Source organism: Schistocerca cancellata, chromosome 1 (assembly GCF_023864275.1).
Source record: "Schistocerca cancellata isolate TAMUIC-IGC-003103 chromosome 1, iqSchCanc2.1, whole genome shotgun sequence".
Lineage (NCBI taxonomy): Eukaryota > Metazoa > Arthropoda > Insecta > Orthoptera > Acrididae > Schistocerca > Schistocerca cancellata.
In genome coordinates, this window is record NC_064626.1 from 1,036,314,448 (window position 1) to 1,036,341,839 (window position 27,392).

General features: G+C 42.5%; 1 protein-coding gene across 1 annotated transcript in view; it reads right to left on the reverse strand.

Moving 5' to 3' along the window:
• The window catches only part of LOC126089946 (RNA-binding protein 24-B-like), a 338,376-nt gene that overhangs the window by 12,277 nt on the left and 298,707 nt on the right, over positions 1 to 27,392 (reverse strand). The window contains exon 4 of the mRNA XM_049906949.1: positions 409 to 653. Within this exon, the coding sequence (XP_049762906.1) occupies positions 409 to 653 (245 nt within the window). The remainder of the gene's footprint in view (positions 1 to 408; positions 654 to 27,392) is intronic.

Below are 27,392 nucleotides of genomic sequence, written 5' to 3' on the forward strand. Positions count from 1 at the left end.
CAGCGACTGAAAACGTGTGATCAATGGTGGCCGAGCAACTGGCTCGTCACAATAGCCACTTGATGAACTGTGGTATCATGTTGAAGCTGCATGGGCAGCTGTACCTGTAAACGCCATCCAAGCTCTTTTGACTCAATGCCCAGGCGTATCAAGGCCGTTATTACGGCCAGAGGTGGTTGTTCTGGGCTCTATGCACCCAAATTGCGTGAAAATGTAATCACATGTCAGTTCTAGTATAATATATTTGTCCAAAGAATACCCGTTTATCATCTGCATTTCTTCTTGGTGTAGCAATTTTAATGGGCAGTAGTGTAGTTTTCGCACGTGACTCTACAACCTTCCGTAAACGGAGAGCCAGACACCTTCTCGGTGCAGCTCCGTGCAGGTAGACCAGGGCGGTCAACTTACCGGCGGCGCTAGTGTACGGGTAGGTGTCGAAGCCGTTGGGATACTGTCCAGGGTAGGATGCGGCGGCGGCTGCGGCCGCAGCGGCGGCGGCGGCGTTCTGGTACTCGTAGAACTGCGAGGCGGCAGCCACGGCGGCCGCGTGCGACAGTGGCGCCGCGGGCGGCAGCGGCACCAAGCTCCCGGGTCCCCCGGCTGCGGCGGCCGCGCTCAGGTACGGCGACGGGTAGACGTAGCTCGGGGGCACCCTGCAGCACCACAGCGTTCCCATGACAAAGCAGCAGCGCCACGTGCTACACGGTTGTTAACTCCGAAGCAAACGGCTACTGGAGGTACGTACTTACAAGAATTGCCATTTGCCAAAATGCTATATTTACGTGACGAGAACTCATTTTTACAAAGAACACACAATTTTGATCCATAACAATTTGGGAATTCAATAGTAAAAAAACTTTGTCTTCTGTTCGTATTTCGGTTGCAGACCGTTCAGCCATCTTCGGAGCGAGCTCTCATACGCAACACTCTGTGGAGCAGAATTTGTGACTAGCAACAGTCTGTCGACCAGAATTTGTGACTAAATATCCTTCAGACAGGGCGTCACTGAAGCATGTCTCTGCCACCGATGTGGTATGACTTTCCGAGTACAATTGCACAAATGGCTGGCCTTACCGGGTATATAATGCGGACGCTATACCGTCAATTTTTGCGGCTCGCTCCGACGATGGCTGAATCGTTTCCAACCGAAATTTTACCAGAAGACTGCAGTGCGGTTACGACTAAACATCCGCAATTTTATGGACGCGCCGTGCGTGACAACATGAAGATTCAAAAGAAACAATTTCTACAAGTATTCAACAGACAGAGAAACGCGATTTAAATGTTCTCTGTCGATACAGTTAATTTGTAAATTATTTCGTATTTACAGACACAAAGCTTTGCGCCTAAAATGTAAACGGCAATTGCCTGCAATTGAAAATGTGCCCCCACTATTCGAATATCACTTTGCAAACAGAAACAAAGAGTTTTGTTTCTGAAAACGGTTTTTATTGATATATAAATTTCTTTATGACAATAATAAATTTACCACTATGAAGACAAATAAATTATGGTTTCTGTTCGTATGAGTTCTACCGGTGTAACCCCAGTAAAATGTGAGGTGGTCACAAAACCAAAAGACACCGCTCAAACCTTTACTATCTAAAGTTCTAACTTCAACGACGGGGCAGGACCCTACGTGGAATATATAAAGGTGAAGAACCACGAATGGTCGGAAATGAGTATCAGGTGGTGTGAGATCTCGAATGAAAAAAATCCGTTTGCGGCAAGTTTATGTAACCTGTCTGATCAAAAGTAAAAAAAATGGCTCTGAGCACTACGAGACGTAACTTCTGAGGTCATCAGTCCCGTAGAACTTAGAACTACTTAAACCCAACTAACCTGAGGGCATCACACACATCCATGCCCGAGGCAGGATTCCAACCTGCGACCGTAGCGGTCGCGCGGCTCCAGACTGTAGCGCCTAGAACCGGCGATCAAAAGTATCCGGGAACTTATTAGAGGGCATCAGTAAGGGCCATTATGGCGGCTTGACCTCTGCTGGAGACACTTTCAATGTCTGTAGGGAATGGCCGTTCATTCTTTTTCTACAACTGGAGCTAGAGAAGACAGTGATGTTGGACGCAGGGGTCTGAGGGCCGGAGAGAAGCTGACGTTCAAACTCATCCCAAACGCGTTCCACTGGGTTCTGGTCAGGACTCATAGCAGACAAGTCCACTTCAGGAATGTGTTGTTCACAAACCACTGCTTCACACATACTACTTCATATCGGGGTGCATCGTTATCCTGAATCGTCTCCGAACTGTTCCTCTACTGCACGCAGTAACACAATACTGTAAAATGTGTTCAAAACCTTCCTCGTTTAGATTTTTATTAAGTGCAAAATAGGGACCTAACCACGAAAAACACCTCCATACCGTAACACTACCTCCTCTATACTTCACTGTTGGCACTAAACATGCTGACAGGTAACGTTCTAAGGGCGTTCGTCATACCCAAACCCTTCCTTCCATCTGACTGCCACCTGGTATAACGTGTTTCGCCAGTTCGAATCTCCCGTTCCAAGTCACTCACTATCCAGTGGCGTCGTTCTTCACCCACCTCAAGCTTCGTCTAGTGCTGACTACAGAAATGTGTGGCTTACAATGAGCTCCTCGACCACTGTACCCAGTTCTTTTTTACTCCGTACGCACCGTCATTGAGCTAGCTGGCCTGCAAACACTTAGGAACCCATAGGAACTCACGACTGAGTCCTTCCGCTGATTTGATGCGATGTTTCACATCACCGTCTTCCTGTACGTCAGTACAATGAGGTTCACCTAGTCTCAGCTTAGCTGTGCTTGTTCGTTTGTGTTTCCACTTCACAGTCACCTCATCAACAGTCGATTTCGGCAGCTTTAGAAAGGCTGAAATGCTTGATGGATTTGTTACTCAGGTGACATCAAGTGACTAGTCCATGCTCAAAGACGCTCAGCTCTCATGACCGGCCCATTCTGGTGTTACAGCTTCTGTATTGACACCGCCTCCTTTTGTAACGGAGGGTCCGTCTCTCGTGACATATAACGGTCAGTTACTACATAATAGGGTTGTCCGGGCTTTTGATCATATGGTGTATGTCGTTGTGCTTGTCGGCTGCGTGGCGATTTCGTTGAAGAAGACAACGACGCTTGACCCTTCAGGGTACGTCTCGGGGACAACTATGTTCAAAAGTGGACTATCCACGGTATGGCGTGATCACCTCCACGATCCGACCTGCCCAGCATCAAAAATTGCATAACAAAAGTTCTGCGGATCGCAGTCCTTCTCGGTAGATGGCTGCTGTGCTGAAAGCCGTTTTCCACGGAGAAGGGGGTTCGTTTCCAATGGAGTACGTGGACGCCTTCGTTCAATAGCATCAGACATGGCTGAAAAGGGGAATCATCACTATGTACTGGTGCTCTCTGTGCTCTATCAAATCAACGCATCACTTTGTAAATCGCCGTTATCTTCTTTCTGCACCAGTTTTTTGCTTCTCTTGCCATTTTTGTAAGTCGGTTCCAGTTGCCACAATTCATCCCACGATTACACTTGCTAGGATTGATGTTCTCTTTTTAATCCCCCTCGAAGTTTTTTATTAGAAGCTTTCTCTCAAAGACGTCCTTCACGAAGCCTTTATAGCGACTTACATGCATAGTGAGATTGAATCTTCTCTATTTTTAATTTTTCTCGATAGTACCTGTTGACTGCATTTCCTTTCCGGGATGATCTTGATGTTCTTCTCTTTATCGGCATCAGTATTATTTCCTATTTCTTTCTTGCTTTTCAAGTAACTGCGATTTGCACGCATAGATTAAAATGGACCAAACAAATTTATTGGAAGTTGTTTCTTCTTTGTTTGTGTATAAGAGCTGTGATTCTCAGCAGATTTACTTTCCTTTGAGAAGCTTGTTTCGCCAGGGTAACTCTTTGTTTAACATCCGTTACTGTTGTGCCCGAATAACAAAACTCGTTGATATAATTTCCGTGGCGTATCTTTTTTATATGACAATGCTTTGGTTTTTCTCTTTTTTTATCGTCATCCTAAGTTTGATCAGTACACCTGTCAAAATTTCTAGCATATAATTTGTTACAGTTAACAACAATCACAATACAATCAGCAAATCCTATGCCAATCCGTACATCTGAAACGTGTTATGCCCGCCTTGCTCCGTCCGTCACGGGTTATTTTGCTTCCAAGGTAGCACAATTCCTCAACTTCGACTACTTCATGGTCACCGATTTTAGTACTAAGTTTCTCGCTATTCTCATTTCTGCTACTACTCGTTAATTTTGTCTTTCTTCGATATACTCACAGTCCGTATTCTGTACTCATTAGACTGTTCATTCCGTACAACAGATCCTGTAATTCTTCTTCAGCTTCGCTGAGGATAGCGATATCATCAGTGAATCTTATCTTTGATATCCTTTCACCTTGAATTATAATCCCATTCTTGGGCCTTTGTTTCACTTTCGCCACTGCTTCTGCGATGTATAGATTGTACGCAGGGGCGAAAGACTATATCCTTGTCTTACCCGCTTTTTCTGGGTCGACAAATCCTACGAGTGTGTGTTAATTTTTTTACAGTCTTGATTCCACCATTAAACAGAACTGCCTCTCTGGTGCCTTTACCTTTTGGTCTATCCTATTACCTTTTGGCCTATCCTAAAGTCAAAATGATCGTTATCAAACGGCTGCTCAATATTCAATTCTGTTCTTCTGTATACTATCGTTAACAGCAGCTTGGATGCAAGAGCTGTTACGCTGACTGTGTGGTACGTCTCGCACTTACCTGCAGTTGCTATCTTCGGAGCTGTATGGATGATCTAATGGTACGTCACCAGTTTCATAGATTCTACACATCAGTCGTTCAGCTGGCATTTTCCCCAATTATTTGTGAAATTCCGATGTTGTCTATCCCTTCGACCTTATTTAATCTCAGGCCTTGCAGAGCACTTTCAAATTCTGACTCTATTACTGCGTCACCTACGTCTTTCAAAACGACTTGGATTTCTTCTTCTTCAACTCCTCCCCCTCCTAGAGGCCTTCAATGTACTTTTGGCACTTATCCGATCTCTCCTTTGCTTTTAACAACAGAATTCCCATTGAACTCTTAAATGTTATCATCCTTGCTTTTAATTTCACCGAAGGTTGTTTTGAGTTTTCTATGCGGTGAGTCTGTCCCACCGACGAGCATTTCTTTTTCGGTTTTTTTCACATCGTTGCCGCATCCATTTCGCCTTGGCTCCCCTACACTTCCAATTACTGAGTGATTTATATTACTGTATTCCTGTCTTTCGCTCAACTTTTTTTTTACTTCCTTCTTTCGTCGATCAGTTCAAATATTTCTTCTTTTACCTAGGGTGTCTTTTCAGTTACCTTTCTTGTATTTATGTTCGTCTGTCCAACGTCTGCGATTGCTCTTTTTAGAGATGTCCACTCCCTGTACTGCCTCCTCTGGTATTCCGTACCACAATAGCCACATTCTTAGCGAACTTCAAACCATCCCATCATTCTTCAGTACATCTTCAACTTCAATCTGTTCTCCATCATTACTAACTTGTGATGTAAGTCTATATCTGTGCGTAGGTATGCCTTACAATCCAGTATCGGATTTCGGAATCTCTGTTTCACCAAGATGTAATCCAGCTTGAATCTTTCCCTGTCTCCGGGTCTTTTCAAAGAGTAGCTTTTCCTTTTGTGGTTCTTGAACAGAGTATTCGCTATTACCATCCGAAATTAATTTCAGAATTCGGTTAGTCTATCTCCTCTCTTATTTCTATTATCAACCCCATTTTCTCCCGTAACCGTTTCTTCTGTTCCTTCGCCGACAAACGCGTTCCAATCCCGCATGATTATTAGATTTTCGTCTTCCTTTATACTGAATTACCCGTTAAGTATCTTAATATACTTCCTCTGTTCACGATCTTCGGGTCGCTATAGCTGACGGCTTTGGTTTGTTGCCAATGTGATGGGAACAGGAATTTATTGAACTGCGTTATATATTACACAGGCGTACTGGTAAGTCAATATGAAGCAGTCCACCAGTGTATTATATAATGCAGATCCATAAATTCCTGTTCCCATCACATTAGCATCAAATCAACAGCGACAACGATAGCAACCAAAAATGAAGAGACAGAGAAAGTATACTATACAGGGTGAGTCACTAACTTTTGCATACCAAGAATAACTCCGAAAGTATGACAGGAGCTGAAAAGTTTGTGGGACAAAAATTGCATGGGACAACAGGAGCCATAATATGGCGTTGGTGTTTTGTTGCTAGGTAGGGTCGCGTCAGAGATATGAAGGTCAACTTTGGTTTCTTTTAAATGGGGTGCTATACTTTGGTACTTATTTTCTGGTAGTGGCTTTCGGGATGAATTCAATGATGTGTTACAGTAAGGTCTTTGAAGGTCAACGAAGGTCATAAAGGTGGCATGAACGTCCATTTACACAAGGTGTTCGAAGTGATGACCACTGGTATCAACGCAATGCTGCAAGTTTGTTATCATGGATTGAGTGGTATCGTGTTAATACCACATTATTTTCCTTGTTCCTAAAGGTATTTCTTCCAATAGAAACCTAATTTTTCTTGCAGGAATGTGGTGTACTTCCTACCATTAAGATTTCCTTCGAAGAAATACGGGCCTATAATTCTGTCCTCCAGAATCCTACACCATACATTCACCGACCACGGTTTTTGGTGTGCAACTTGCCGCAGCCAACAGGGATTTTCAGTTGCCCAATGATGCTTATTATGCAAATTAACCTTTCCATGGCTCATGAATGTAGCCTCGTCAGTAAATAAAATCAAATTAATAAATGTGTCATCCACCTGAATCTGAAGTTGAGCCCATCGGCAGAATTCAATGCGACGCATACAATCCGTTCCAGTTAATTCTTGGTGGAGACTGATATGGTAAGTCAACAGAACACGAACAACACTACTCTGGCTCATGCCAGATTCCCTTGCGATTTGACGCGAACTAACACAAGAATCTCGAACACAGTGGCAAGAGTACCAATTTCCGTTTCCTAGATGGTAGCTTTCCGATGCGTTAAAGATCCAGTTGTTCACAATTTATCATACATATATTTAAATGTACGACGTGTAGGGTGAGTTCGTTGAGGATATCGTTCACCGTATGAATCTCTAGCTCTCAGTGAATTTCGTTGGCATTCTCCGTAAATGAGAGAAGCACATCGACTTGTTCTTCGAAGGAATACATCATTCACATTCGCTTGATTCGACGATACTAGTCTCACCGTTCCTATTAGCGTTTTATTGCGAAACCGTCGAAGGGTGTTTACACGTCGATGGCACGTTAGACGGATACTCCGTATTCAGCGAATATTTACTATTTGCACGATGTACGAGAGAGAATTGTCAGAGCATGTGCTTCGACAAGTGGAATACCACTAACCCACGATATGAAGATTACAGCACTGCATTGATACCAATGGTCATCACTTCGAACACCTTCTGTAAATGGACGTTCATGCCACCTTTTTGACCTTCGTTGACCTACAAAGACCCTACTGTTACACATCGTTGGATTCGTACCGATAGCCGCTATCAGAAAATAAGTACCAAACTATAGAAAAGAGGTTAACCTTAAAATCTCTGACGAGGCCCGACCTAGCGACAAAAAGCCAACGTCATATTATGGCCCCCGTTGTCCCATACAACATTTGTCCCACAAACTTTTCAGCTACTATCATTCTTTCGGAGCTATTCTAGGTGGCAATAGTTAGTGACTCACCTTGTACATTATTATTGTAACAATCGATTTCTGTCTACACGCGTACCATATTCAGGTTGTACACGCAGTAATGGCCCGTGTATGCCATGAATTCAGACCTTTATCATGAGTTTGAACCTTCATTCCATTGCAGCGACGTCTGCAAAAAAATTAATCGTTTAACCATGTGTTCACTACAGACCATACGAGATTACGGACTGGCTTTCCTTGATTTTATTCATACTTTTGTGATTTAAAGGTCAGTAACCACACATCATCATTCTGAAGCAATATGGTTGAGTCTTCCAACCTCCCCCTGCCCCCCCCCCCCAAAAAAAAAAAAATCGAAAAAATCGCCTTTCAAAATTAGAAATTTCAGACCGCTCAAGTATAAAACATTGTTAGCATATTAATACATTCGTCGGTACATAAAAGCGGAGTAGGATTGTCATCTTAAAAACGTATTCGCTGTTGCGAATAATGACAATCAGCTGTATAAGGAAAAGGCGACAGTGAAAATTTTTGCCGGGCCGGGACTCGAAAACCGATTTTCCACTTTACGCGAGCGCTCGCCTTAACCGGTTTGGATACCTTTCACGACTCACGGCCAGATCCCAACTTCGATTCATCGTTGTTCCTGTGTCACAAGCTGTGTTCGTACACACATTATGTAATTTCTGTGCCGGCCGCGGTGGCGGAGCGGTTCTAGGCGCTTCAGTCCGGAACCGCGTGACTGCTACCGTCGCAGGTTCGAAACCTGCTTAGGGCATGGATGTGTGTGATGTGCTTAGGTTAGTTAATTTTAAGTAGTTTTAAGTTCTAGGGGACTGATGACCTCAGATGTTAAGTCCCATAGTGCTCAGAGCCATTTTAACCTTTTTTTTTTAATTTCCGTAGTGGGGAAGACATTTTAATTGAAAGTCGTCGCCTGGTATCGTTGGATAAATACGATATCGCAGTGCATGTTTGGAGGAACATTGCATCGCACTTCTTGACAACAGAGGCATTACAATATCATATTTACCCGCCGATACCAGATAACGACTTTCAATTAAAGTGTCCTCCCCTGTATGGGGGTTACATAATGTGTGTACGAATACGGGTTGTTACACAAGAACGACGAAATATCAAAATCTGGGTCTGGCCGTGAGTCGTGAAAGGATAGCCAAAGAGGTTAAGGTGACCTCTCGCGTCAAGCGGGAAAACCGGGTTCGAGTCGCGATCCGGCACAAATTTTCATTGTCATTCCATTACTGAGCTGGTGGTTGACCATATTCTCAACTGCGTATACATTCATCATACTTGTAACAACACAAGCACTGCAATATCGTATTATAAATCCTAAAGTCGATGATTTGAATCTCGGGAGTAGCATAGCTTTTTTACTTTTAATTAAATTCCATATAGACAGCAGTTGTAAGAGTCGAGGGGCAGGAAAGGGAAGCAGAGGTTGGGAAAGGAGTAAGACAGGGTTGTAGCCTCTCCCCGATGTTATTCAATCTGTAAATTGAGCAAGCAGTAAAGGAAACAAAAGAAAAATTCGGAGTAGGTATTAAAATTCATGGAGAAGAAGTAAAAACTTTGAGGTTCGCCGATGACATTGTAATTCTGTCAGAGACAGCAAAGGACTTGGAAGAGCAGTTGAACGGAACGGACAGTGTCTTGAAAGGAGGATATAAGATGAACATCAACAAAAGCAAAACGAGGATAATGGAATGTAGTCGAATTAAATCGGGTGATGCTGCGGAAATTAGATTAGGAAATGAGACGCTTAAAGTAGTAAAGGAGTTTTGCTATTTGGGGAACAAAATAACTGATGATGGTCGAAGTATAGAGGATATAAAATGTAGACTGGCAATGGCAAGGAAAGCGTTTCTGAAGAAGAAAAATTTGTTAATATCGAGTATAGTTTTATGTGTCAGGAAGGCGTTTCTGAAAGTATTTGCATGGAGTGTAGCCATGTATGAAAGTGAATCGTGGACGATAAATAGTTTAGACAAGAAGAGAATAGAAGCTTTCGAAATGTGGTGCTACAGAAAAATGATAAAGATTAGATGGGTAGATCACATAACTAAGGAGGAGGTATTGAATAGAATTGGGGAGAAGAGAAATTTGTGGCACAACTTGACTAGAAGAAGGAATCCGTTGGTAGGACATGTTCCGACGCGTCAAAGGATCACCAATTTAGTACTGGAGGGCAGCGTGGAGGATACAAATCGTAGAGGGAGACAAAGAGATTAATACACTAAGCAGATACAGAAGGAAGTAGGTTGCAGTAGATAATGGGAGATAAACAAGCTTGCACAGGATAGAGTAACATGAAGAGCTGTACCAAACCAGTCTCTGGACTGAAGACCACAACAGCAACAACAGATTAACAAATTGGAACGTTATTTAAAAAACCGAATTGTAATTTTTTAAATAAAAAGAACATTTTTCATTTTAGAGTTACTACTTTAAGAAGCCAATGTGCAGGCACAGATGTTTAAGTAGGAAGAAAATCGAGGAGAGACAGTATCTATGTTGCCCTGACGAAGTTTCGTATTGCATTTTATGTAGTGAAGAGTGCGTTGCATGATTAGATTTTCTGCAATGAAACATTTTAACCGTAGGACAAAGGGTTGCATTTAACAGAATAGGCAGCTGATTACTGCTCGAGACTTAAATTCGATTGTTACAATAAAGAAACACCACAGGCGTATGTTACACACTCAATGTCGCCTCATTTAGCCAGGCGTAGTGCAGCAATTCCAACGTGGCATGGACTCTACAAGACGTTGGACGTCCCCAGCAGAAATATTGAGTCACACTGCCTCTATAGCCGTCCATAATTGCGAAAGTGTTGCTGGTGCAGGATTTTGTGCACCAACTGACCTCTCGATTATGTCCCACAAATGATCGACGGTCTTCTTGTCGGGCGATCTGAGTGGCCAAATCATTCGCTCAAACTGTCCATAATATTCTTCAAATCAGTCGCAAACGATTGTGGCCCAGTGGCACGGCGTATGGCCATGGGAACATGAAGTCCATGAATGGCTGCAAATGCTCTGGAAATACCAGAACATACCCATTTCCAATCAACGATCGGTTCATTTGCGCCAGGGGGCCGAGTCCTTTCCAGGCAAACACAGCGCACACTATTATGGAACCAATACCAGCTTGCAAAATGCGTTGTTGGCAACTTCCGTGCATGGCTTCGTGGGGTCTGCGCCGCACTTGGACCCTACCATCAGCTCTTCCACCTGAAATCAGGACTCATCTGACCAGGCCACGGTTTTCTAGTCGTCTATAGAGTCCAGCCGATATGGTCACGAGCCCAGGGGAGGCGCTGCGGCCGATGTGTTGTTAAGCAAAGGTACTCGCATCGGTCGTCCGCTGCCATAGCCAACTAACGCCAAATACGCTGCATCGTCCTGACGGATACCTTCGTCCTATGTCCCACATAGATTGTTTCAAGCAGTGTTGCTTGTCTGTTACCACTGACACTCCACGCAAACGCCGCTGCTCTCGTTTGTTAAGTGAAGGACGTCGGCCACTGCGTTTTCTGTGTTGAGAGGCGATGCACCCTCGATACTGTGGATCTCGGAATACTAAATTCCCTAACGATTTCCGATATGGAATGTCCCATGCGTCTAGTTCCAACTTCCATTCCGCGTTCTAAGTTTTTTTATTGTCGTCATCAGAGACAATCACGTCGGAAAGCTTTTCAAAGGAATCACCTGAGTGCAAATGACACATCCGCCGAAGCATTGCCCTTTTATACCTTGTGTACGCGATACTACTGCCATCTGTATATGTGTATGTCTCTATGCTACGAGTTTTGTCACCTCGGTGTATAAAGCAATTGCACGTATCATGCTGTAATTATGCCGAGCCTACGATCTACGCATGGGCCAACATTGCTCTTTTCCCTGCTATGTTGAACGCCGGCTGGGCAGCCTGCCGCCCATGTTGTGCGGAGGCGGCCCAGCCCAGCGTGGAGGCGGTGCTGGAGGCGGGCTCGGCAGCGGGCGCAGACGCGACGCGCCACCGCCGCCCGGCGCCGCCGCGGCTCGCGACGCCGTGCGCCGGCCCGCCGCGGGATTTGCGCAATCTCCGGATTATCCAATGGCGGCGCTGGATCAGGATGATCCAATGGGCGCCGGCGCCGGCCCCCGCCCCGCCAATGGCAGGTGCGCGAGGCGGCACCCGGGCCCGCCTATCGATTCGCAACTGTTCCTTTTTTTCCTCTCTCGGCGTAGGTGGACAGCGTCCTGGAATACGCCGGCCGCGTGATGGATCTTCACTTCGAGGTATTCCGTAGCGCGGCACCGCCCAAACCAAACTTCCTGCGTTCACCGTGGAACGAAGGCTGCGACAAACTGGCTTCTGTTTCGCTCGTGTGTGAGTTCAGATCTCGGAATTTGTGTGTGTGTGTGTGTGTGTGTGTGTCAGGTTGCCGGGTACCGAGATAGGGCAGCACTGTCTCTATTTTTCCGCTGAAAACCCGACTCCCGATTAAACCTTGTCGGAATACATAAAAAGCTCGATTACACCGAAACGGATAGTATTTCACACAGTATAGTCTGTTCATTAACCGAGTTAATTGGCACTCTTATAAATCTAAAAATGCAGGTCTTAGTCCTTAACGACTTGCATCAAGGACGAAACCAAAAGGAGAGGGGGCGTCCAAGGGCCGGATCGCTCCCATCCCCTCCCTCTTATCACCTAAATGAAATTACTCACGACCTGGCTGCTGTGTAGTGAAACTGAAAAATATTTAAAAAAATTTTGAAACATTTTACCTTGTTTCTATTGGAAAGTCAGTGGTTATAACAAATGTTAAAAGATTTTACAATAAAACAGTCCCAACCGCATAAAGACGTTTAGTTATTTACTGGTGACCGCTTTCGACCACTGTTCTGGTCATCTTCAGACCGCTTACTCCATGGAAGTCCGCTGACGCTGGCGAGAAGCCAGCGCCACTCTAGCCGGCCGGGGTAGCCGAGCGGTTCTAGGCGCCACAGTCTGGAACGGCGCGACCGATACGGTCGCATGTTCGAATCCTGCCTCAGGGTTGGACGTGCGAGATGTCCTTATGTTAGTTAGGTTTAAGTAGTTCTTTAGGTTTAAGTAGTTCTAAGTTCTAGGGGACTGATAACCTCAGAAGTTAAGTCCCATAGTGCTCAGAGCCATTTGAACCAGCGCCACTCTAGGCGGTATATATGGTTATGTACCTCCTAGAGTGGCGCCGGCTTCTCGCCAGCTTCAGTGGACTTCCATGGAAAAAGCGGTCTGATGATGACCAGAACAGTGGTCGAAACCGGTCACCAGTAAATAAATAAACTTCTTTATGCGGTTCGGATTGTTTTGTTATAGAAAATGTTTTACGACGAAAAAGGGATATGCACTACCGATATTACACTTGGCCATCGATACATTTACACCCCCGACACATCGACAGCACTATCCGCTATCGTCCACACCTACTTTAGCCACGACAAACTACTGTACACTTTTGGCCTTACTTGAGCTCATTTGCTGTTTTTTTAATCAGTTTAGCGCTTATTTGCAGCTGATTTTAATGTAAATGCTGTCGTTTATTGTTTTTGTGATGTGTACTGCTGTGATAGTTTCTAATTACCGGTAAATTTTTAACAATAACGAAGAGGAAAATCTATTTTGAATCTGACGAATTCTTCTCGGGGTTATCAGCCGAGTGGTGGCGTCGTCTTCGCCAGAAGAGATGATGGGTACGAAACTCATTGAAACGTTGCGACAAGACGACGCCACCACTCGGCTGATAACCCGAGAAAATTTCACCACTGGACTACGCCGAGAAAGACTGCGATCGCGATTTTGAATCGTCCACTAGCATTATGGTAAGTTACAAATATGTACGCGCTGCTATAACAACCTAATTATCTATCTATAGCAGTTTAATATTAGCACTGGAGTCGTTATTTGGAGACTGATAGATCATTGGGGGTGCAATATTTCAGTATTTCACAGGATAGCGGAGCGGTAAACATAATTAAAAATAGCATTAAATTAAAAACTCTGCATAAAAATACACTTGGATATGCCTGTGTCGTCCGAAAAACGCGTCATTCAACAACAATATCTCCCAAACACCGATGGCTGCTTTTCTTTCAAAAATTTGCTCAAACACCTGTCATCAGGAGCCCAAATGGCAAAATCTTTCTATCCTCAGAGAAAATGAGAATGTATGTTACAGTTTTCTTAAAGAAAATCTTTTCTTGCTCGATTTTATAAACCTAATACTATTTGGATGACGGCCTCCCAAAAGCAAATTATGTTCAAATCGACCCCCTCCCCTTTGACAAAATCCCGGCCAAGTCCTTGCTTGCAGTCATTCAGAGTCTCAATTTTGAATTGGCTGATCAGCTACCTAGACGTGAGTCGTTGTACGACAATTGCCATATGCCAATTTAGGACACGAAAAAGTCCTCATCGGCAGAAGTCGATAGGCTGTGGCCGACAGTCATTTGTTTTTGGCCGCAGCCAAATACATAGCTGACACTGCTGTGTGAGGTAGCCATTGTTGTGTGCTTTTTCACTTCATTTCGACAGTTTCCTTTACTTCTGATAAATGTACGTAATCGTTGCAGTCAAGATCTTTATTAAAAATACCAATACATATGACGGTTCAGTTTCGACAGCGAACCTCATTTAATCGATTTTTACCTCTGACTTCTGCTTACACAAGCAGCTGCGGCTTGTCCACCACGCACGAAAGGACGCAGGTCTTGCAGTAGGCTAGCTTAATGTCGAATTCAGTAGCTAGTCAGAATCTATCGAAACAGTTGGTTGTTGTTACTGATGGTGAAGCACTTTTAGAATTGGATTCACCGGTCAGCGAAAAGTAATGAAGTACCAGTGCCAAGAAAACATGGCTTCATAAAAGTAAAGATGATTAGCTATAACGCTCTCTGTGCTGTATGCCTTTCATTGTTTAGCGTGTCTCTTTGAAACAGACGTTAACAGACACACGCTAAAAATCCTGAATTCGTTCAGTTCAAAAGTGTTATGTTCGCATTAAACGCGTTTTAAGATATATAATGTCAATATCCAAAAAGAGAAAAGAAGCTTTGGAAATGTTGTTTACGAAGAATGCTGAAGATCAGATGGGTAGACCCAGTAACTTTTGAGGACGTAGTGTATCGAGCTGGGGGAAAAAATTATGGCACAAGCTAAATACAAGAAAGGATCGATTGACAGGATACATTCTGAGACGTCATAGTTTCACCAATTTAATACTGGAGACAAGAGCGCAGCGTAAAAATCGTAGAGAGAGACCAAGGGATGAATAAGATGAAGACAGTAAGCAGGTTGAAATGGATGTGGGTTGCATTAGTTGCTCGGAGTTGATGAGGCTTGCAAAAGATAGACTTGCGAGGAGACCTGCTTCAAACCAGTCTTCGGACTGAAGACCACAGCAACTGCGAATATGATGTAAAGGGACGTTTCGTTTCCGCAACCGAATGTTGCAGGAACTAATTCGTGGGTTAGCATACCGGACTCGCATTTGCGATGACGACGTTTCCAACCCGAGTCCAGCCATCCCAATTGTTCTGTGGTTTCCCTAAATCGCTTCAGGCAAATGCCGGGATGGTCCTTTTGAAAGGGCACGGCCGACTTCTTTCCCCCTCCCTCCCAAGCCCCACGGGACCGATGACCTCGCTGTTTGGTCCTCTCCCCCAGTCAACCAACCAACCTAACTCGTGGTCGTTTTCGTTCGTTTGGTAGTACAAAGGGCCTACTCGGAAAAATATTAGGTTGGCGTATAAGTTCGTAGCGTTTTTGTTTTGCATGTTTGTATTGCGGTTGCTATGGGTTTATTTATCTATTGTCATTTTGTATTTGTCGTTCACTGTTGCTATTTGAATTTACATATTGTCATTTTGTCACTTGAGGATAGAGATTGGCACTGTGGGTACTAGAAAATGGAATTCCAAGTGGAGAAATCGGAACATTTCCGGCGTATTCTTCTGTTTTAAGTTCGATAGAGGGGTGACAGCAGCGGAGGCAGTCAGAAACATTTGCACCGTGTATGTGAATAATGCCGTTGGACATAGAACGACAAGAAAATGTTTTTCTCCTTTTAAGGAAGATCGTTTTGAAATTAGTGACTCTCAACGTTCAGGAAAACCTTCGGGGACTGAAGAAGATCGTTTAAACGCAATCAACCACAGTTATTCCCTCTCAGTATACTCGAGAACTGGCAAATGCGATGAACTGTGACATTCCACCATCGTGAAATGAGGAAGATTAAAAAATAGGGTGTATGTGTACCGCATGCTCTAAGCCAAAATCACAAAAATCAGCGATTGGCCATTTGTGCATCTCAGCTTGCTCGTCATCAATTGACATGTGAACAACACTGACCGTTCCTATCCTGTATCTTTACTGAGACACATGAAATTGTGTCTATATGCTAACATACGGAAAAATAAGGAATGGTTGAACCCAAAGAAAGCAGCAACTACCAGTACAAAGACCTGCGCGCATTCACAAAACATAATGTTATGCATCTGGTGGAATAGCGAAGGTGTGGTGTACCATTAATTGCTTCCCCGAGGTGTAACCATCGCTGTTTATATTTACTACCAACAAATGAGACGCCTTGCACACGAATTCCAAGAACACGGTCAGGAAGACTGCGTGATGCATTCTGCTAGACTGAAAAAAAAGAAAAAAACCGTATATACGAGTCGAGGTGGGAAGTCATTCCGCACCCGCCTTATTCAGCTGATCTTGCCCCTCAGATTTTCACCTTTTCCTCTCTCTGACAAACAACTATCGAGGCACTTCCCTTCCCGATGAACATGGCTCGACGAATTCTTCGCCTCAAGAACACGTGATTTCTACAGTCACAGAATCGAAATGTTACCCCAGCGTTGGCAGACTATTGTAAACAGTGAAGGAGAATGCATTATTGATGAGTAAAGAGTCTGTTATGTATAGCTATTGTGTTGTTAAACTAATGGAAAAACGCTACGAACTTATATACCAACCTAATACTATCACAGGAAGTTTAACGTTTCTGCTAAATGTCGATAGTGTTCCGAGTTCCACTCTAATCCACGTTTTCATCACAAAAGCATGCCGTTTCAGAGATTATAAGCTCGAATATGATAACGTTCCAATATAAAGAGACCACTGTCTCTCAAAATTAACACGAATCGCTACTCCTTTTTTGTCAGTGCTTAGGCGTGCGCAGTATACATCTACGAAATACATCTTCTCTCGTCGTATAAGATACGTGTTAGATTGTCGAGGAAGGCAGTACTTGAACTCCGCGTGTCGTGTGTGTGACGAATGTTACATAGTGCACCAAATTAAATCCCTCAACGTGATTAGCACACTGGACTCGCATTCGGGAGGACAACGGTGCAATCCCGCGTCCGGCCATCCTGATTTAGGTTTTCCGTGATTTCCCTAGATCACTTCAGGCAAATGCCGGGATGGTTCCTTTGAAAGGGCACGGCCAATTTCCTTCTCCATCCTTCCCTAATCCGAGCGAGCTTGTGCTCCATCTCTAATGACCTCGTTGTCGACGGGACGTTAAACATTATCCTCCTCCTCCTCCAATTAATCAACCCCCAGCGTACTGTCGCCGACTGCAGGCGGAAAAAACGATTGTTGATAACCTCGGCAATCGATTGTTGATACCTCAGCATAAATCGTAATTTCTCACAATGTACCGTCGTAGCCATTATGGGAGTTAAGTTGGATTAAGTAATGCGTTTCTAGAGTCACACTGAAACGCAAGCTATCTTAATATTTTGAGAGTACGGCACAACGCCTATCTAGAGGCGTGTCGCACGGGAATTTGTTGGACATTTCTGTGACAACATTAAGCTGACTATGCAAACTCGTGACGAATTGTCAAGTTGTTTTCTGAATATTACGGTATATTAATAATTTTTACTTATGGACCGTCTGACAGCAACTGAATAAAACACAATGTTGAAGATGTTCTCTGAATATTTTCTCTGCCTCTCTCCTGTCAATACGGTTGATATGATATTAATAATATTCCGTTTGATATCCATAAACATCGTCCAAATATTAAGAAGCAAAATGAAACTGATGAACAATCGACAACGTACACGATACTTGTGTGTGTGTGTGTATGTGTGTGTGTAAGACAGAGGAAGAGGAAGAGAGAGACAGAGGAACTAAGGACGGTTCAGAGGGGGACGTATAGCAAGTCGATTTGCTTCCGTCCACAAACCAAGTACTGCATCATGGTCCTAATAAAAAAAAAATGGCGGATATACTGGGCTGGCCTACACATAGCTCGCAGTTGAATTGTATGGAATATCTTTGGCGTGAAGAAGAGCGTCATCAGTTCACGATATATACCCACCATTTTTCACGAAAGAAATGTCTATTAGAGCTAGTGGAGAATTTGCCTGAATATTAACGCTGTCCAACAGCAGCAAAAGATGATTCTACACACAGTTACGTGCCCGGCTGAGCCTATGTATTGACTAGAAGTACGTGACTGGGCACATTACTGGCTATATTGTCTCCCTTCATGTGTTTTGTAATCTTGCATATTGCCGTTTCTTAATAAATGCTCATAAATTCTCACACTTGAGGTATTTCCTAAAGTCAGTTGTAGGGCGTAATTTTTTGCAAATGAAAACATGTACGGCACTGCTCATTTTTCAATTGATTCCTCTTTTAAGGTTCTCAACTGGTTTTGCTGCCTCGAAGCGGAAACCTCAGCACTTCATAATTCCTTTCCCTGCTGAATACTCATTCTGAAATAACGCAGGAGTCTTGTCGAGCGAGGCGGCACAGAGCTTAGGACGCTGGAAACGCATTCAGGAGTAGCTAGGTTGAAATCTTCGTCCTATCATCACTACTTTCAAAGTTTTCCGTCGTTTCTCTAATCGCTTACGGCAAATGCCGGAATGGATCCTATTAACGCAGCCTATTTCCGCCTCCAGTCTTGGTCCGTCAGTAATGACCGCATCCTCAACTGCACGTTAAATCCTGTTCTTTCTTTATTTCCTGTCTTCACATTCAAGAGACAATGAAACTCCTGTCTAGTTATCCACACTTGGGCTTCCTACTGTTGACCTACATAAACTCCAGCAGAATGCGGGAAAGATTGTTTAGCAGGTGAATTAACAGCTGGTTTATTTCACCGCCTTCGATAAATACGATGCGTTAAACACAATTAAAAATCACAAGGAACAATAACAATTGTGATTATTCTATGTTTAAGAGCGTACTTAATCGACTTAACTGTCTCATAGTTGACATCCATTTTTGCATATCCTCCTCGCACTTCCACTTCGTTACTGTTACGGGCACACTTGTCAGAAAAGAATAACTTGACAGAAGAAGAAAAAAGGAAAGGGTTAAAAGTCCCTACTGTGAAGCGGTCATTGTAGGCGCAGTACGTATGCGTACTGGACGAAGGTAGGATGGAAATCGGCTGTTCCCTTCTCGAAGGTACCACCATATCCCGCAATTCGCATGGATCAACATAGGAAAATCACCGAAAACATGGCGGGGCGGGGGTTTGACACCCGCTTTAGGTTGTACATGAAATTCGTTACGAATGAGCCAAATGAACGTTATGTTTATTTTACAAGTAGCATAACGTGTAACGCAAGTTGTATTCGTATTTGTAATCAGTAGGTTATGTAATTTGAAGAAAATTCTATGATTCAATAAAACGTAATGGAAATGTATGTAAATAGAAATTTGTAAATGCCTGTATAAAAAATTATGTAAACTAGAAGCCTTCGTCTAAGGAGAATTAAAATAAATGAATGTTATATTAATACCTTGGTTGTGTCTTAAGGAATGTCGTTATACGGGAGATGAGAGCTCTGTAATTTTGAAGAATTAGTACCTACGTACAAAGTTTTGTGCTGACTGGTAGCATTAAAAGGCGTTGTAAGTAGATGATGTGTTGCGAAAGAGTACGTGCGTGATAGAGGGTGACATCAGGCTTAAGATGCAATTATATCAAGGATAAGGCACAATGTAGTATACGTATCATAAATTAAAATACTACATTCCGTAGGTACTTGCCACATTTCGCTTGTTATGTTCTGATTTGATAAATTTCTTTGTATTGCTCCACATGCAACAGTCGAGGCTTCAGAAACTTTACCCTCGTCACTAGTTCCATGTCCTATTTGCTCGTTACCATTAATCTTGAGCAAACCATTCTGAACTTATATGAATATATTTATGCAAGAAAATGTTCTTCAAATTAACGTTCTAACTATCTGATAGCACAGTTAATTTATCTGTAGATCTGCTCCGCCATTACATGCAAGATAGATGCTGCTTTCTACTACCTAAGTGTAAAAAAGGAGAACGCAATTCGATGTCTCTTATCTGCGCGGAAGGTAAACCGATTAAGACTACATCGCACACTGGTCAATGACGTAATAAAATGCTGTGCAAATTCTGAAAAGCAATAATATTAATAACATCGACTTGTTTTAGAAAATAAAAGAATTAAAATTAAGTGGTATCCGCATTTGTTTTGCTGGCATTCTCAAAGGCGGCGTGTATAGTAGTATACACGTATCGTCGAAGAGACAAGGGCGCTAGTTTCGTTTCTCGTGAAGTTGAAAGGACACAGTATCTACGTAAATGATAACTTTCTGATGAATTGATTTATTTATTGACGATGTAAATATAAAACAGCTTTTCTACGAGTATTAAGTGACCTTGTCAGATAATCTGAAACAACAGCATGGTAGTCACTCTTAATCACTTTCGTAATAATGTGGTCAAATTAATAGTCTATCAAAAGTAAGAGCTTACCGTCGTCACTGTCAACGGGTGCTGAAAAATTTCACAGCTATTTGTCGCTCTGCTATTTACGCATTTATCATTCTTTGTCTGTGATGAAAGAATACATGGATTTCGAGTTTCTGCACCCATGTGAACGATTTTGAAATATGATGTCGCTTAATACAGCCTTGTTTTGATGATCTATTATTTTACCATAAATCAGTTAACTTACGATGGAGAGAAGAGGAAACAGTACGATGCACTTCTCAAAAACGTAAAAAAATAAGACTGAAGATTTCCAAGCGATGTTATGAAGAAAAAATTTCGATAATTTTAACACATCTGCGCGTAGCTAAGTGTGTAGCTTTCCAGTGTTGTTATTGTGAGGCCGCTGTTACTGTTTTTCCTTGAATCACCTTTTTTTGTTTTTATTTGAATTTTATAATTAATTATGCAGTGATCAATACAATGGGAATTTTCAATATCATCTGTTCCCTCGGAAGCCATATTTCCCCCTTTACGTTTTGTTCACAATTAATGCAAGTATGCGGAATCAGAATCGATCTTCAACAAAGAACACGATTCATCAATTCAAACTAATGAGCTAAACATACAGAGTAAAAATGAGTGATAAAGTAGTTGAATAGACGAGTCGTATCTCTCTCCGCATTCTTGCGTTAATATAATTATATATATGGTATTTAAAAACATGTAACACATGACGTGCATCCACAGGACATGTGGCCTGTAATTGAAAAGTGTCATGATGATCTCTTCATTGGCAAAAGATTCCGAACTAGTCCCCCTTTCGGATCTCCGGGAGGGGACTACGAAGGCGGAGATGATTATGAGAAGAAGATTGAATAACCAACGAAAGCATAACGTTCTACGAATCGGGGCGTGAAATATTAGAAGTTTGAACGCGGCAGGAAAGTTAGAAAATCTGAAAAGGGAAATCCTAAGGCTCAATCTAGATATTGTGGGTGTCAGTGAAGCGAAATGGAAAGAAGACAAGGATTTCTGGTCAGATGAGTATAGGGTAACATCAAAAGCGGCAGAAAATAGTATAACGGGAGTAAAATTCGTTATGAATGGGAAGAAAGGGCAGAGGGTGAGTTACTGTGAACAGTTCAGTGACAGGATTGTTCTTATCAGAATCGACAGCAAATCAAAATCGACAATGATATTTCGGGTATACATGCCGACGACGCAAGCTGAAGATGGCGAGATAGAGAACGTATATCAAGATACTGAACGTAAAATTCAGTACAGAAAGGAAGATGAAAATCTAATAGTCATGGGGGATTTGAATGCGGTTGTAGGGGGAAGGACCAGAAGAAAGGGACTGGAGAATATGGGCTTGGTACTAGGAATGAGAAAGGAGAAAAAAACATTGAATTCTGCAATAAACTTCAGCTAATAACAGCGAATACTCTGCTCATGAATCACAGGAATAAGAGGTATACTTGGAAAAAGCCGGGTGATGTGGGAAGATTTCAGTTATATTACATCATCGTCAGGCAGATACTGGATTGTAAGGCGTACCCAGGAGCAGATATAGACTCGGATCGCAGTGTAATAGTGATGAAGACTAGCTGAAGCTTAACAGACTAGTCAGGAAGAATCAATGCCCGAAGAAGTGGGATATGGAAGCACAAACGAATGAAGAGGTACGCCTGCAGTTCTCTGAGGCTACAGATACTGCGATTAGGAATAGCTCTCAATAGGCAGTTCAGACGAAGAGGAATGGGCGTCTCTAAAAAGGGTTATCACAGAGCTCAACAAGCAGTTCATTTGAAGAGTAATGAGCATCTCTAGAAAGGGCAATCACAGAAGTTGGAAAGAAAACTGTCGGTACAAAGAAAGTAAAAGGGAAGAAACCATGGGTAACAGAAGAAATACATCATTTGATCCATGAAATAAATAGGAAATGCAGAGAAGCTAAGGCGAAATGGCTGCATGAAAAATGTGAAGAAATCGAATACAGGACAGTCGAAACAACCTACGCTGACACTAAAAGCAAGGGCGGCACCATTAAGCGTGCAAATGGCAATACCACTTTTAAATGCAGAGGTGAGAGCGGATATGTGGGCAGAACACAGTGACGGCCTCTAAGAGGTGGAGTACTTGTCTGATGACGTGACAGAAGAAGAAACAGGAGTCGATATAGAAGAGCTAGGGGATTAGAATCAGAATTTAAAAGAGCGCTGGAAGACATAAAATCCAATACGTCAGAAGGTATGCATAACATTCCGTCAGAATTTCTAAAATTCTTGGGGGAAGTGGCAACAAAAGACTAATCACGCTGGTGTCCAGAATGTATAAGTCAGGCGGTATACCATATGAGTTTCGGAAAAATACCATCCACACAATTCCGAAGACTGCAAGAGCCAACAAGTGCGACAATTATCGCACACTCAGCTGAACAGGACATGCATCGAAGTTCCTAACCAGAATAACATGAAGAACGAAAAAATATGAGGATATGTTAGTTGACGATCAGTTCGGCTTTAGGAAAGGAAAGGCACCAGAGAAGGAATTCTGACGTTGCGGATGATAACGGAAGCAGGATCGAAAAAAAATCAAGACATGTTCATACGATTTGTCGACCTGGAAAAAGCGTTCGAGAATATAAAATGGTGCAAGATGTTCTAAACTCTGAGAGAAATAGTGTAAGCTATACGGAAAGACGGATAATATACAATATGTACAAGAACCAATAGGGAACAATAAGTGTGGACGACAAAGAACGAAATGCTCGGATTAAGAAGGTTGAAAGACAGAGATGTAGTCTTTCGCCCCTACTTTTCAATCTATACATCGAAGAAGCACTGACGGAAATAAAAGAAAGTTTCAAAACTGATATTAAAATTCAGAGCGAAAGCACCGGTATATAATGATCAGACTCGCTGATGACACTACTATCCTCAGTGAAAGTGAAGAAGAATTAGAGGATCTACTGAATGGAATGAACAGTATAATGAGTACAAAATATGGACTGAGAGTAAATCGAAGAAAGACGAAAGTGATGAGAAGTACCAGAAATGTGAACACTGAGAAACTAAACATTAGGATCAGCGATCACGAAGTAGAGGAAGTTAAGGAATTCTGCTACCTAGGCAGAAAAATAATCCATGACGGACGGAACTAGGTCATACGAAGCAGACTAGTACCGGCGAAAAATGCATTAGCGGCCAGAAGAAGTCTACTAGTACCAAACATAGATCTTAATTTGAGCAAAATATCAGATGGAAACCCAATTGAAAGCAAAGAAGGGAAAGCAGAAAGGTGGAAGGAGTATATAGCGGGTCTATACAAGGGCGATGTTCTTGTGGACAATATTATGGAAATGGAAGAGGATGTCGATGGAGATGAAATAGGAGATATGATACCGCGTGAAGAATTTGACAGAGCACTGAAAGACCTAAGTCGAAACAAGGCCCCGGTAGTAGACAACATTCCATTAGAACTACTGATAGCCTTGGGAGAACCAGCCCTGACAAAACTCTACCATCTGGTGAGCAAGATGTATGAGACAGGTGAAATACCATCAGACTTCAAGAAGAATATAATAATTCCAATCCCAAACAAAGCAGGTGTTGACAGATGTGAAAATTACCGAACCATCAGTTTAATAAGCCACGGCTGCAAAATACTAACACGAATTCTTTACATACGAATGGAAAAAATGGTAGAAGCCGACCTCGGGGAAGATCCAATTGGATTCCGTAGAAATGTTGGAACACGTGAGACAATAGTGACTCTACGACTTATCTTAGAAAATAGATTAAGGAAAGGCAAACCTACGTTCCTAGCAATTGTAGACTTAGAGAAAGCTTTTGACAATGTTGACTGGAATACTCTCTTTCAAATTCTGAAGGTGGCAGGGATAAAATACAAGGAGCGAAAAGCTGTTTCCAATCTGTACAGAAACCAGATGGCAGTTATAAGAGTCGAGGGGCATGAAAGCGAAGCAGTGGTTGGGAAGGGAGTGATACAGGGTTGTAGCCTCTCCCCGATGTTATTCAATCTGTATATTGAGCAAGCAGTAAAGGAAACAAAAGAAAAATTCGGAGTAGGTATTAAAAATCCATGGAGAAGAAATCACAACTTTGAGGTTCGCCGATGACACTGTAATTCTGTCAGAGACAGTAAAGGATCTGGAAGAGCAGCTGAACGGAATGGACAGTCTTGAAAGGAGGATATAAGATGAACATCAACAAAAGCAAAACGAGGATAATGGAATGTAGTCTAATTAAATCGGGTGATGCTGAGGGAATTAGATTAGGAAATGAGACGCTTAAAGTAGTAAATGAGTTTGCTATTTAGGGAGCAAAATAACTGACGATGATCGAAGTAGAGAGGATATAAAATGTAGACTGGCAATGGCAAGGAAAGCGTTTCTGAAGAAGAGAATTTTGTTAACATCGAGTATGGATGTAGGTGTCAGGAAGCCTTTTCTGAAAGTATTTGTATGGAGTATAGCCATGTATGGAAGTGAAACATGGACGATAAATAGTTTAGACAAAAAGAGAATAGAAGCTTTCGAAATGTGGTGCTACAGAAGGATGCTGACGATGTCGCATAACTAATGAGGAGGTATTGAATAGAATTGGGGAGAAGTGAAACTTGTGTCACAACTTGACTAGAAGAAGGGATCGGTTGGTAGGACACGTTCTGAGGCATCAAGGGATCACCAATTAAAAATGGTAGGGCAGCGTGGAGGGTAAAAATAGTAGAGGGAGACCAAGAGATGAATACACAAAACAGATTCAGAAGGATGTAGGTTGTAGTAGGTACTGGGAGATGAAGAAGCTTGCACAGGATAGAGTCGCATAGAGAGCTGCATCAAACCAGTCTCTGGACTAAAGACCACAAAAAATTGTATGGTAGTGAAACTATAGGAAAACCGGAAGAGCCTCGAAGCATTCGAGATGTGGTGGTACAGAAGAATGTTGAAAATTAGGCGGTCTGATAAGGCATGGAATGAGGAGGCTCTCCGAAAAATTGGCGAGGAAAGGAATATATCGAAAAAGCTGACAAGAAGAAGGGACAGGATTATTGGCATTAGAGAATAACTTCCATGGTACTAGAGGGAGCTGTAGAGGGTAAAAATAATAGAAGACATAATGGAATATAACCAACAAATAATTGAGGACGTAGGTTGCAAGTGCTACTCCGAGATGAAGAGGTTGGCACAGGAGAAGAATTCGTGGCGAGCCGCATCAAACCAAGTATCTACTGAGATATGGGCCAATCTATTTTCTCATTCAATTCTGTGTCTGTTACGTTGAACTACACACTATAGGAGTGTGCAAGTGGTTATCCACGGATGCTGATATTTCAACCTTCTTTGCAGTGAATCACGCACTTTTTCAAATACACTTGGCTACATTCGGATGGCGTCACATGCATTATAACGCACGCTGCTGTAACGTCTGCATTTTGTCGATGCGCTGGGCATACACCAGTGCCTTTAAATGTCCTCACAGCCAGAAATCCATGGGATTCAGGTCCGGCGAACGGAGGGGCCATGCTACCGGATCTGTCCATCGGCCATGAAACGTTGCTGTGAGATTCTGTCGCACGATCCGTACAAATGGGTTCGTACCCCGTTGTGGATGAACGACATCGTTGCACAATGAACTGCAAATTAAGACGGTTCGCATTTTGGAACCAAATTTTTATTTACTACTAGCTGATAAACCCAGCGTTGTACGGATGTTGATTTGTAGCTGTGACCGACACTTTGTATGCGTGGAATTTATTATTGATCTGGCTTCTTTGTATACGACGTTTGAAGCAGTATGATTGGGGGCATTAGCGAAGAGCTTATTTGCATCACTAACGAGGAAGAGACCGTGAAGCAGCTATGCGAACAGGCTGAAAACTTCGGCGGTTTTCTCAGTGAGTGAAGGGTTTTTGGCAGCGAGATAATGCATGACGCTTTGGAACAAAGTAACGTCGCACCTCGCTTTCGGAAGGAGTTTCCAGAGTGTGAATTAAAGCGTGATGTTCTCGAACTGCGTCAAGTCTCACCTCATGATCTTCACTGTATTCTTGAGACCGCACAGTTCTTAGTCGTTTAGCTGTTCAAGAGTATGCGGAAGTACTCGCCCGCATTTTACTTGTAAACAAAATTATATAAAAACATAATGAATACGAATTGAAATCACAAATCAAAGTCAATAAATTCGTTTTTCGTAGCAAAGGATATAAATAAGACCTACTGAAAGAAGCAAGGCAATGTCGTTACGTTTTTAATACAAAAAGCGAAATCAGTAAATCCGTATATGCTAGCCAAGTAACTTCGATGTTAGTTCGTATTTGTAATACTGAGACTGCGGCATAAGTCCGCCAGTAACGTAAAGTTTCAAAAAGTACATCTGTCACTGACGTAATAAAACTAACAGCGCCATTTGGTGGTTCTCTGGTGTACTACGAAACTAACAGCGCAATCCATTGGTTGTCTGGTACATTACGCCGTGACGATCATTTTACTAACGTAATGTCAACATCCGGACTACTAAACTGAGCAGACAATTTTACATAATACTTTAAATTACGATATTTTCTTTCCGTGTTCTGATTTTGATGACATAAAGCCTATACACTGCTCGAAGCTACGCTCTGTGAAAATCTTTTAAAATTCATTTAGTTGTCTGGGAGATTTGCGGGTTCAACAAACAGACAGACACGACGGTTTACGGTTAGTACAGACATAAATGAGTACTCGCATTTTCATGTCATTAGTGATTAAAAATAAAAAGGCGTATGTTTTATTAAAAACTGTGATTCATTATTTCTTTGACCATTCTATTCGATGATGAATACAGAATTAAAAAAAAAAAAAAAGTGCAGCGAAAATCGAACCACTGACCTCGCGATAA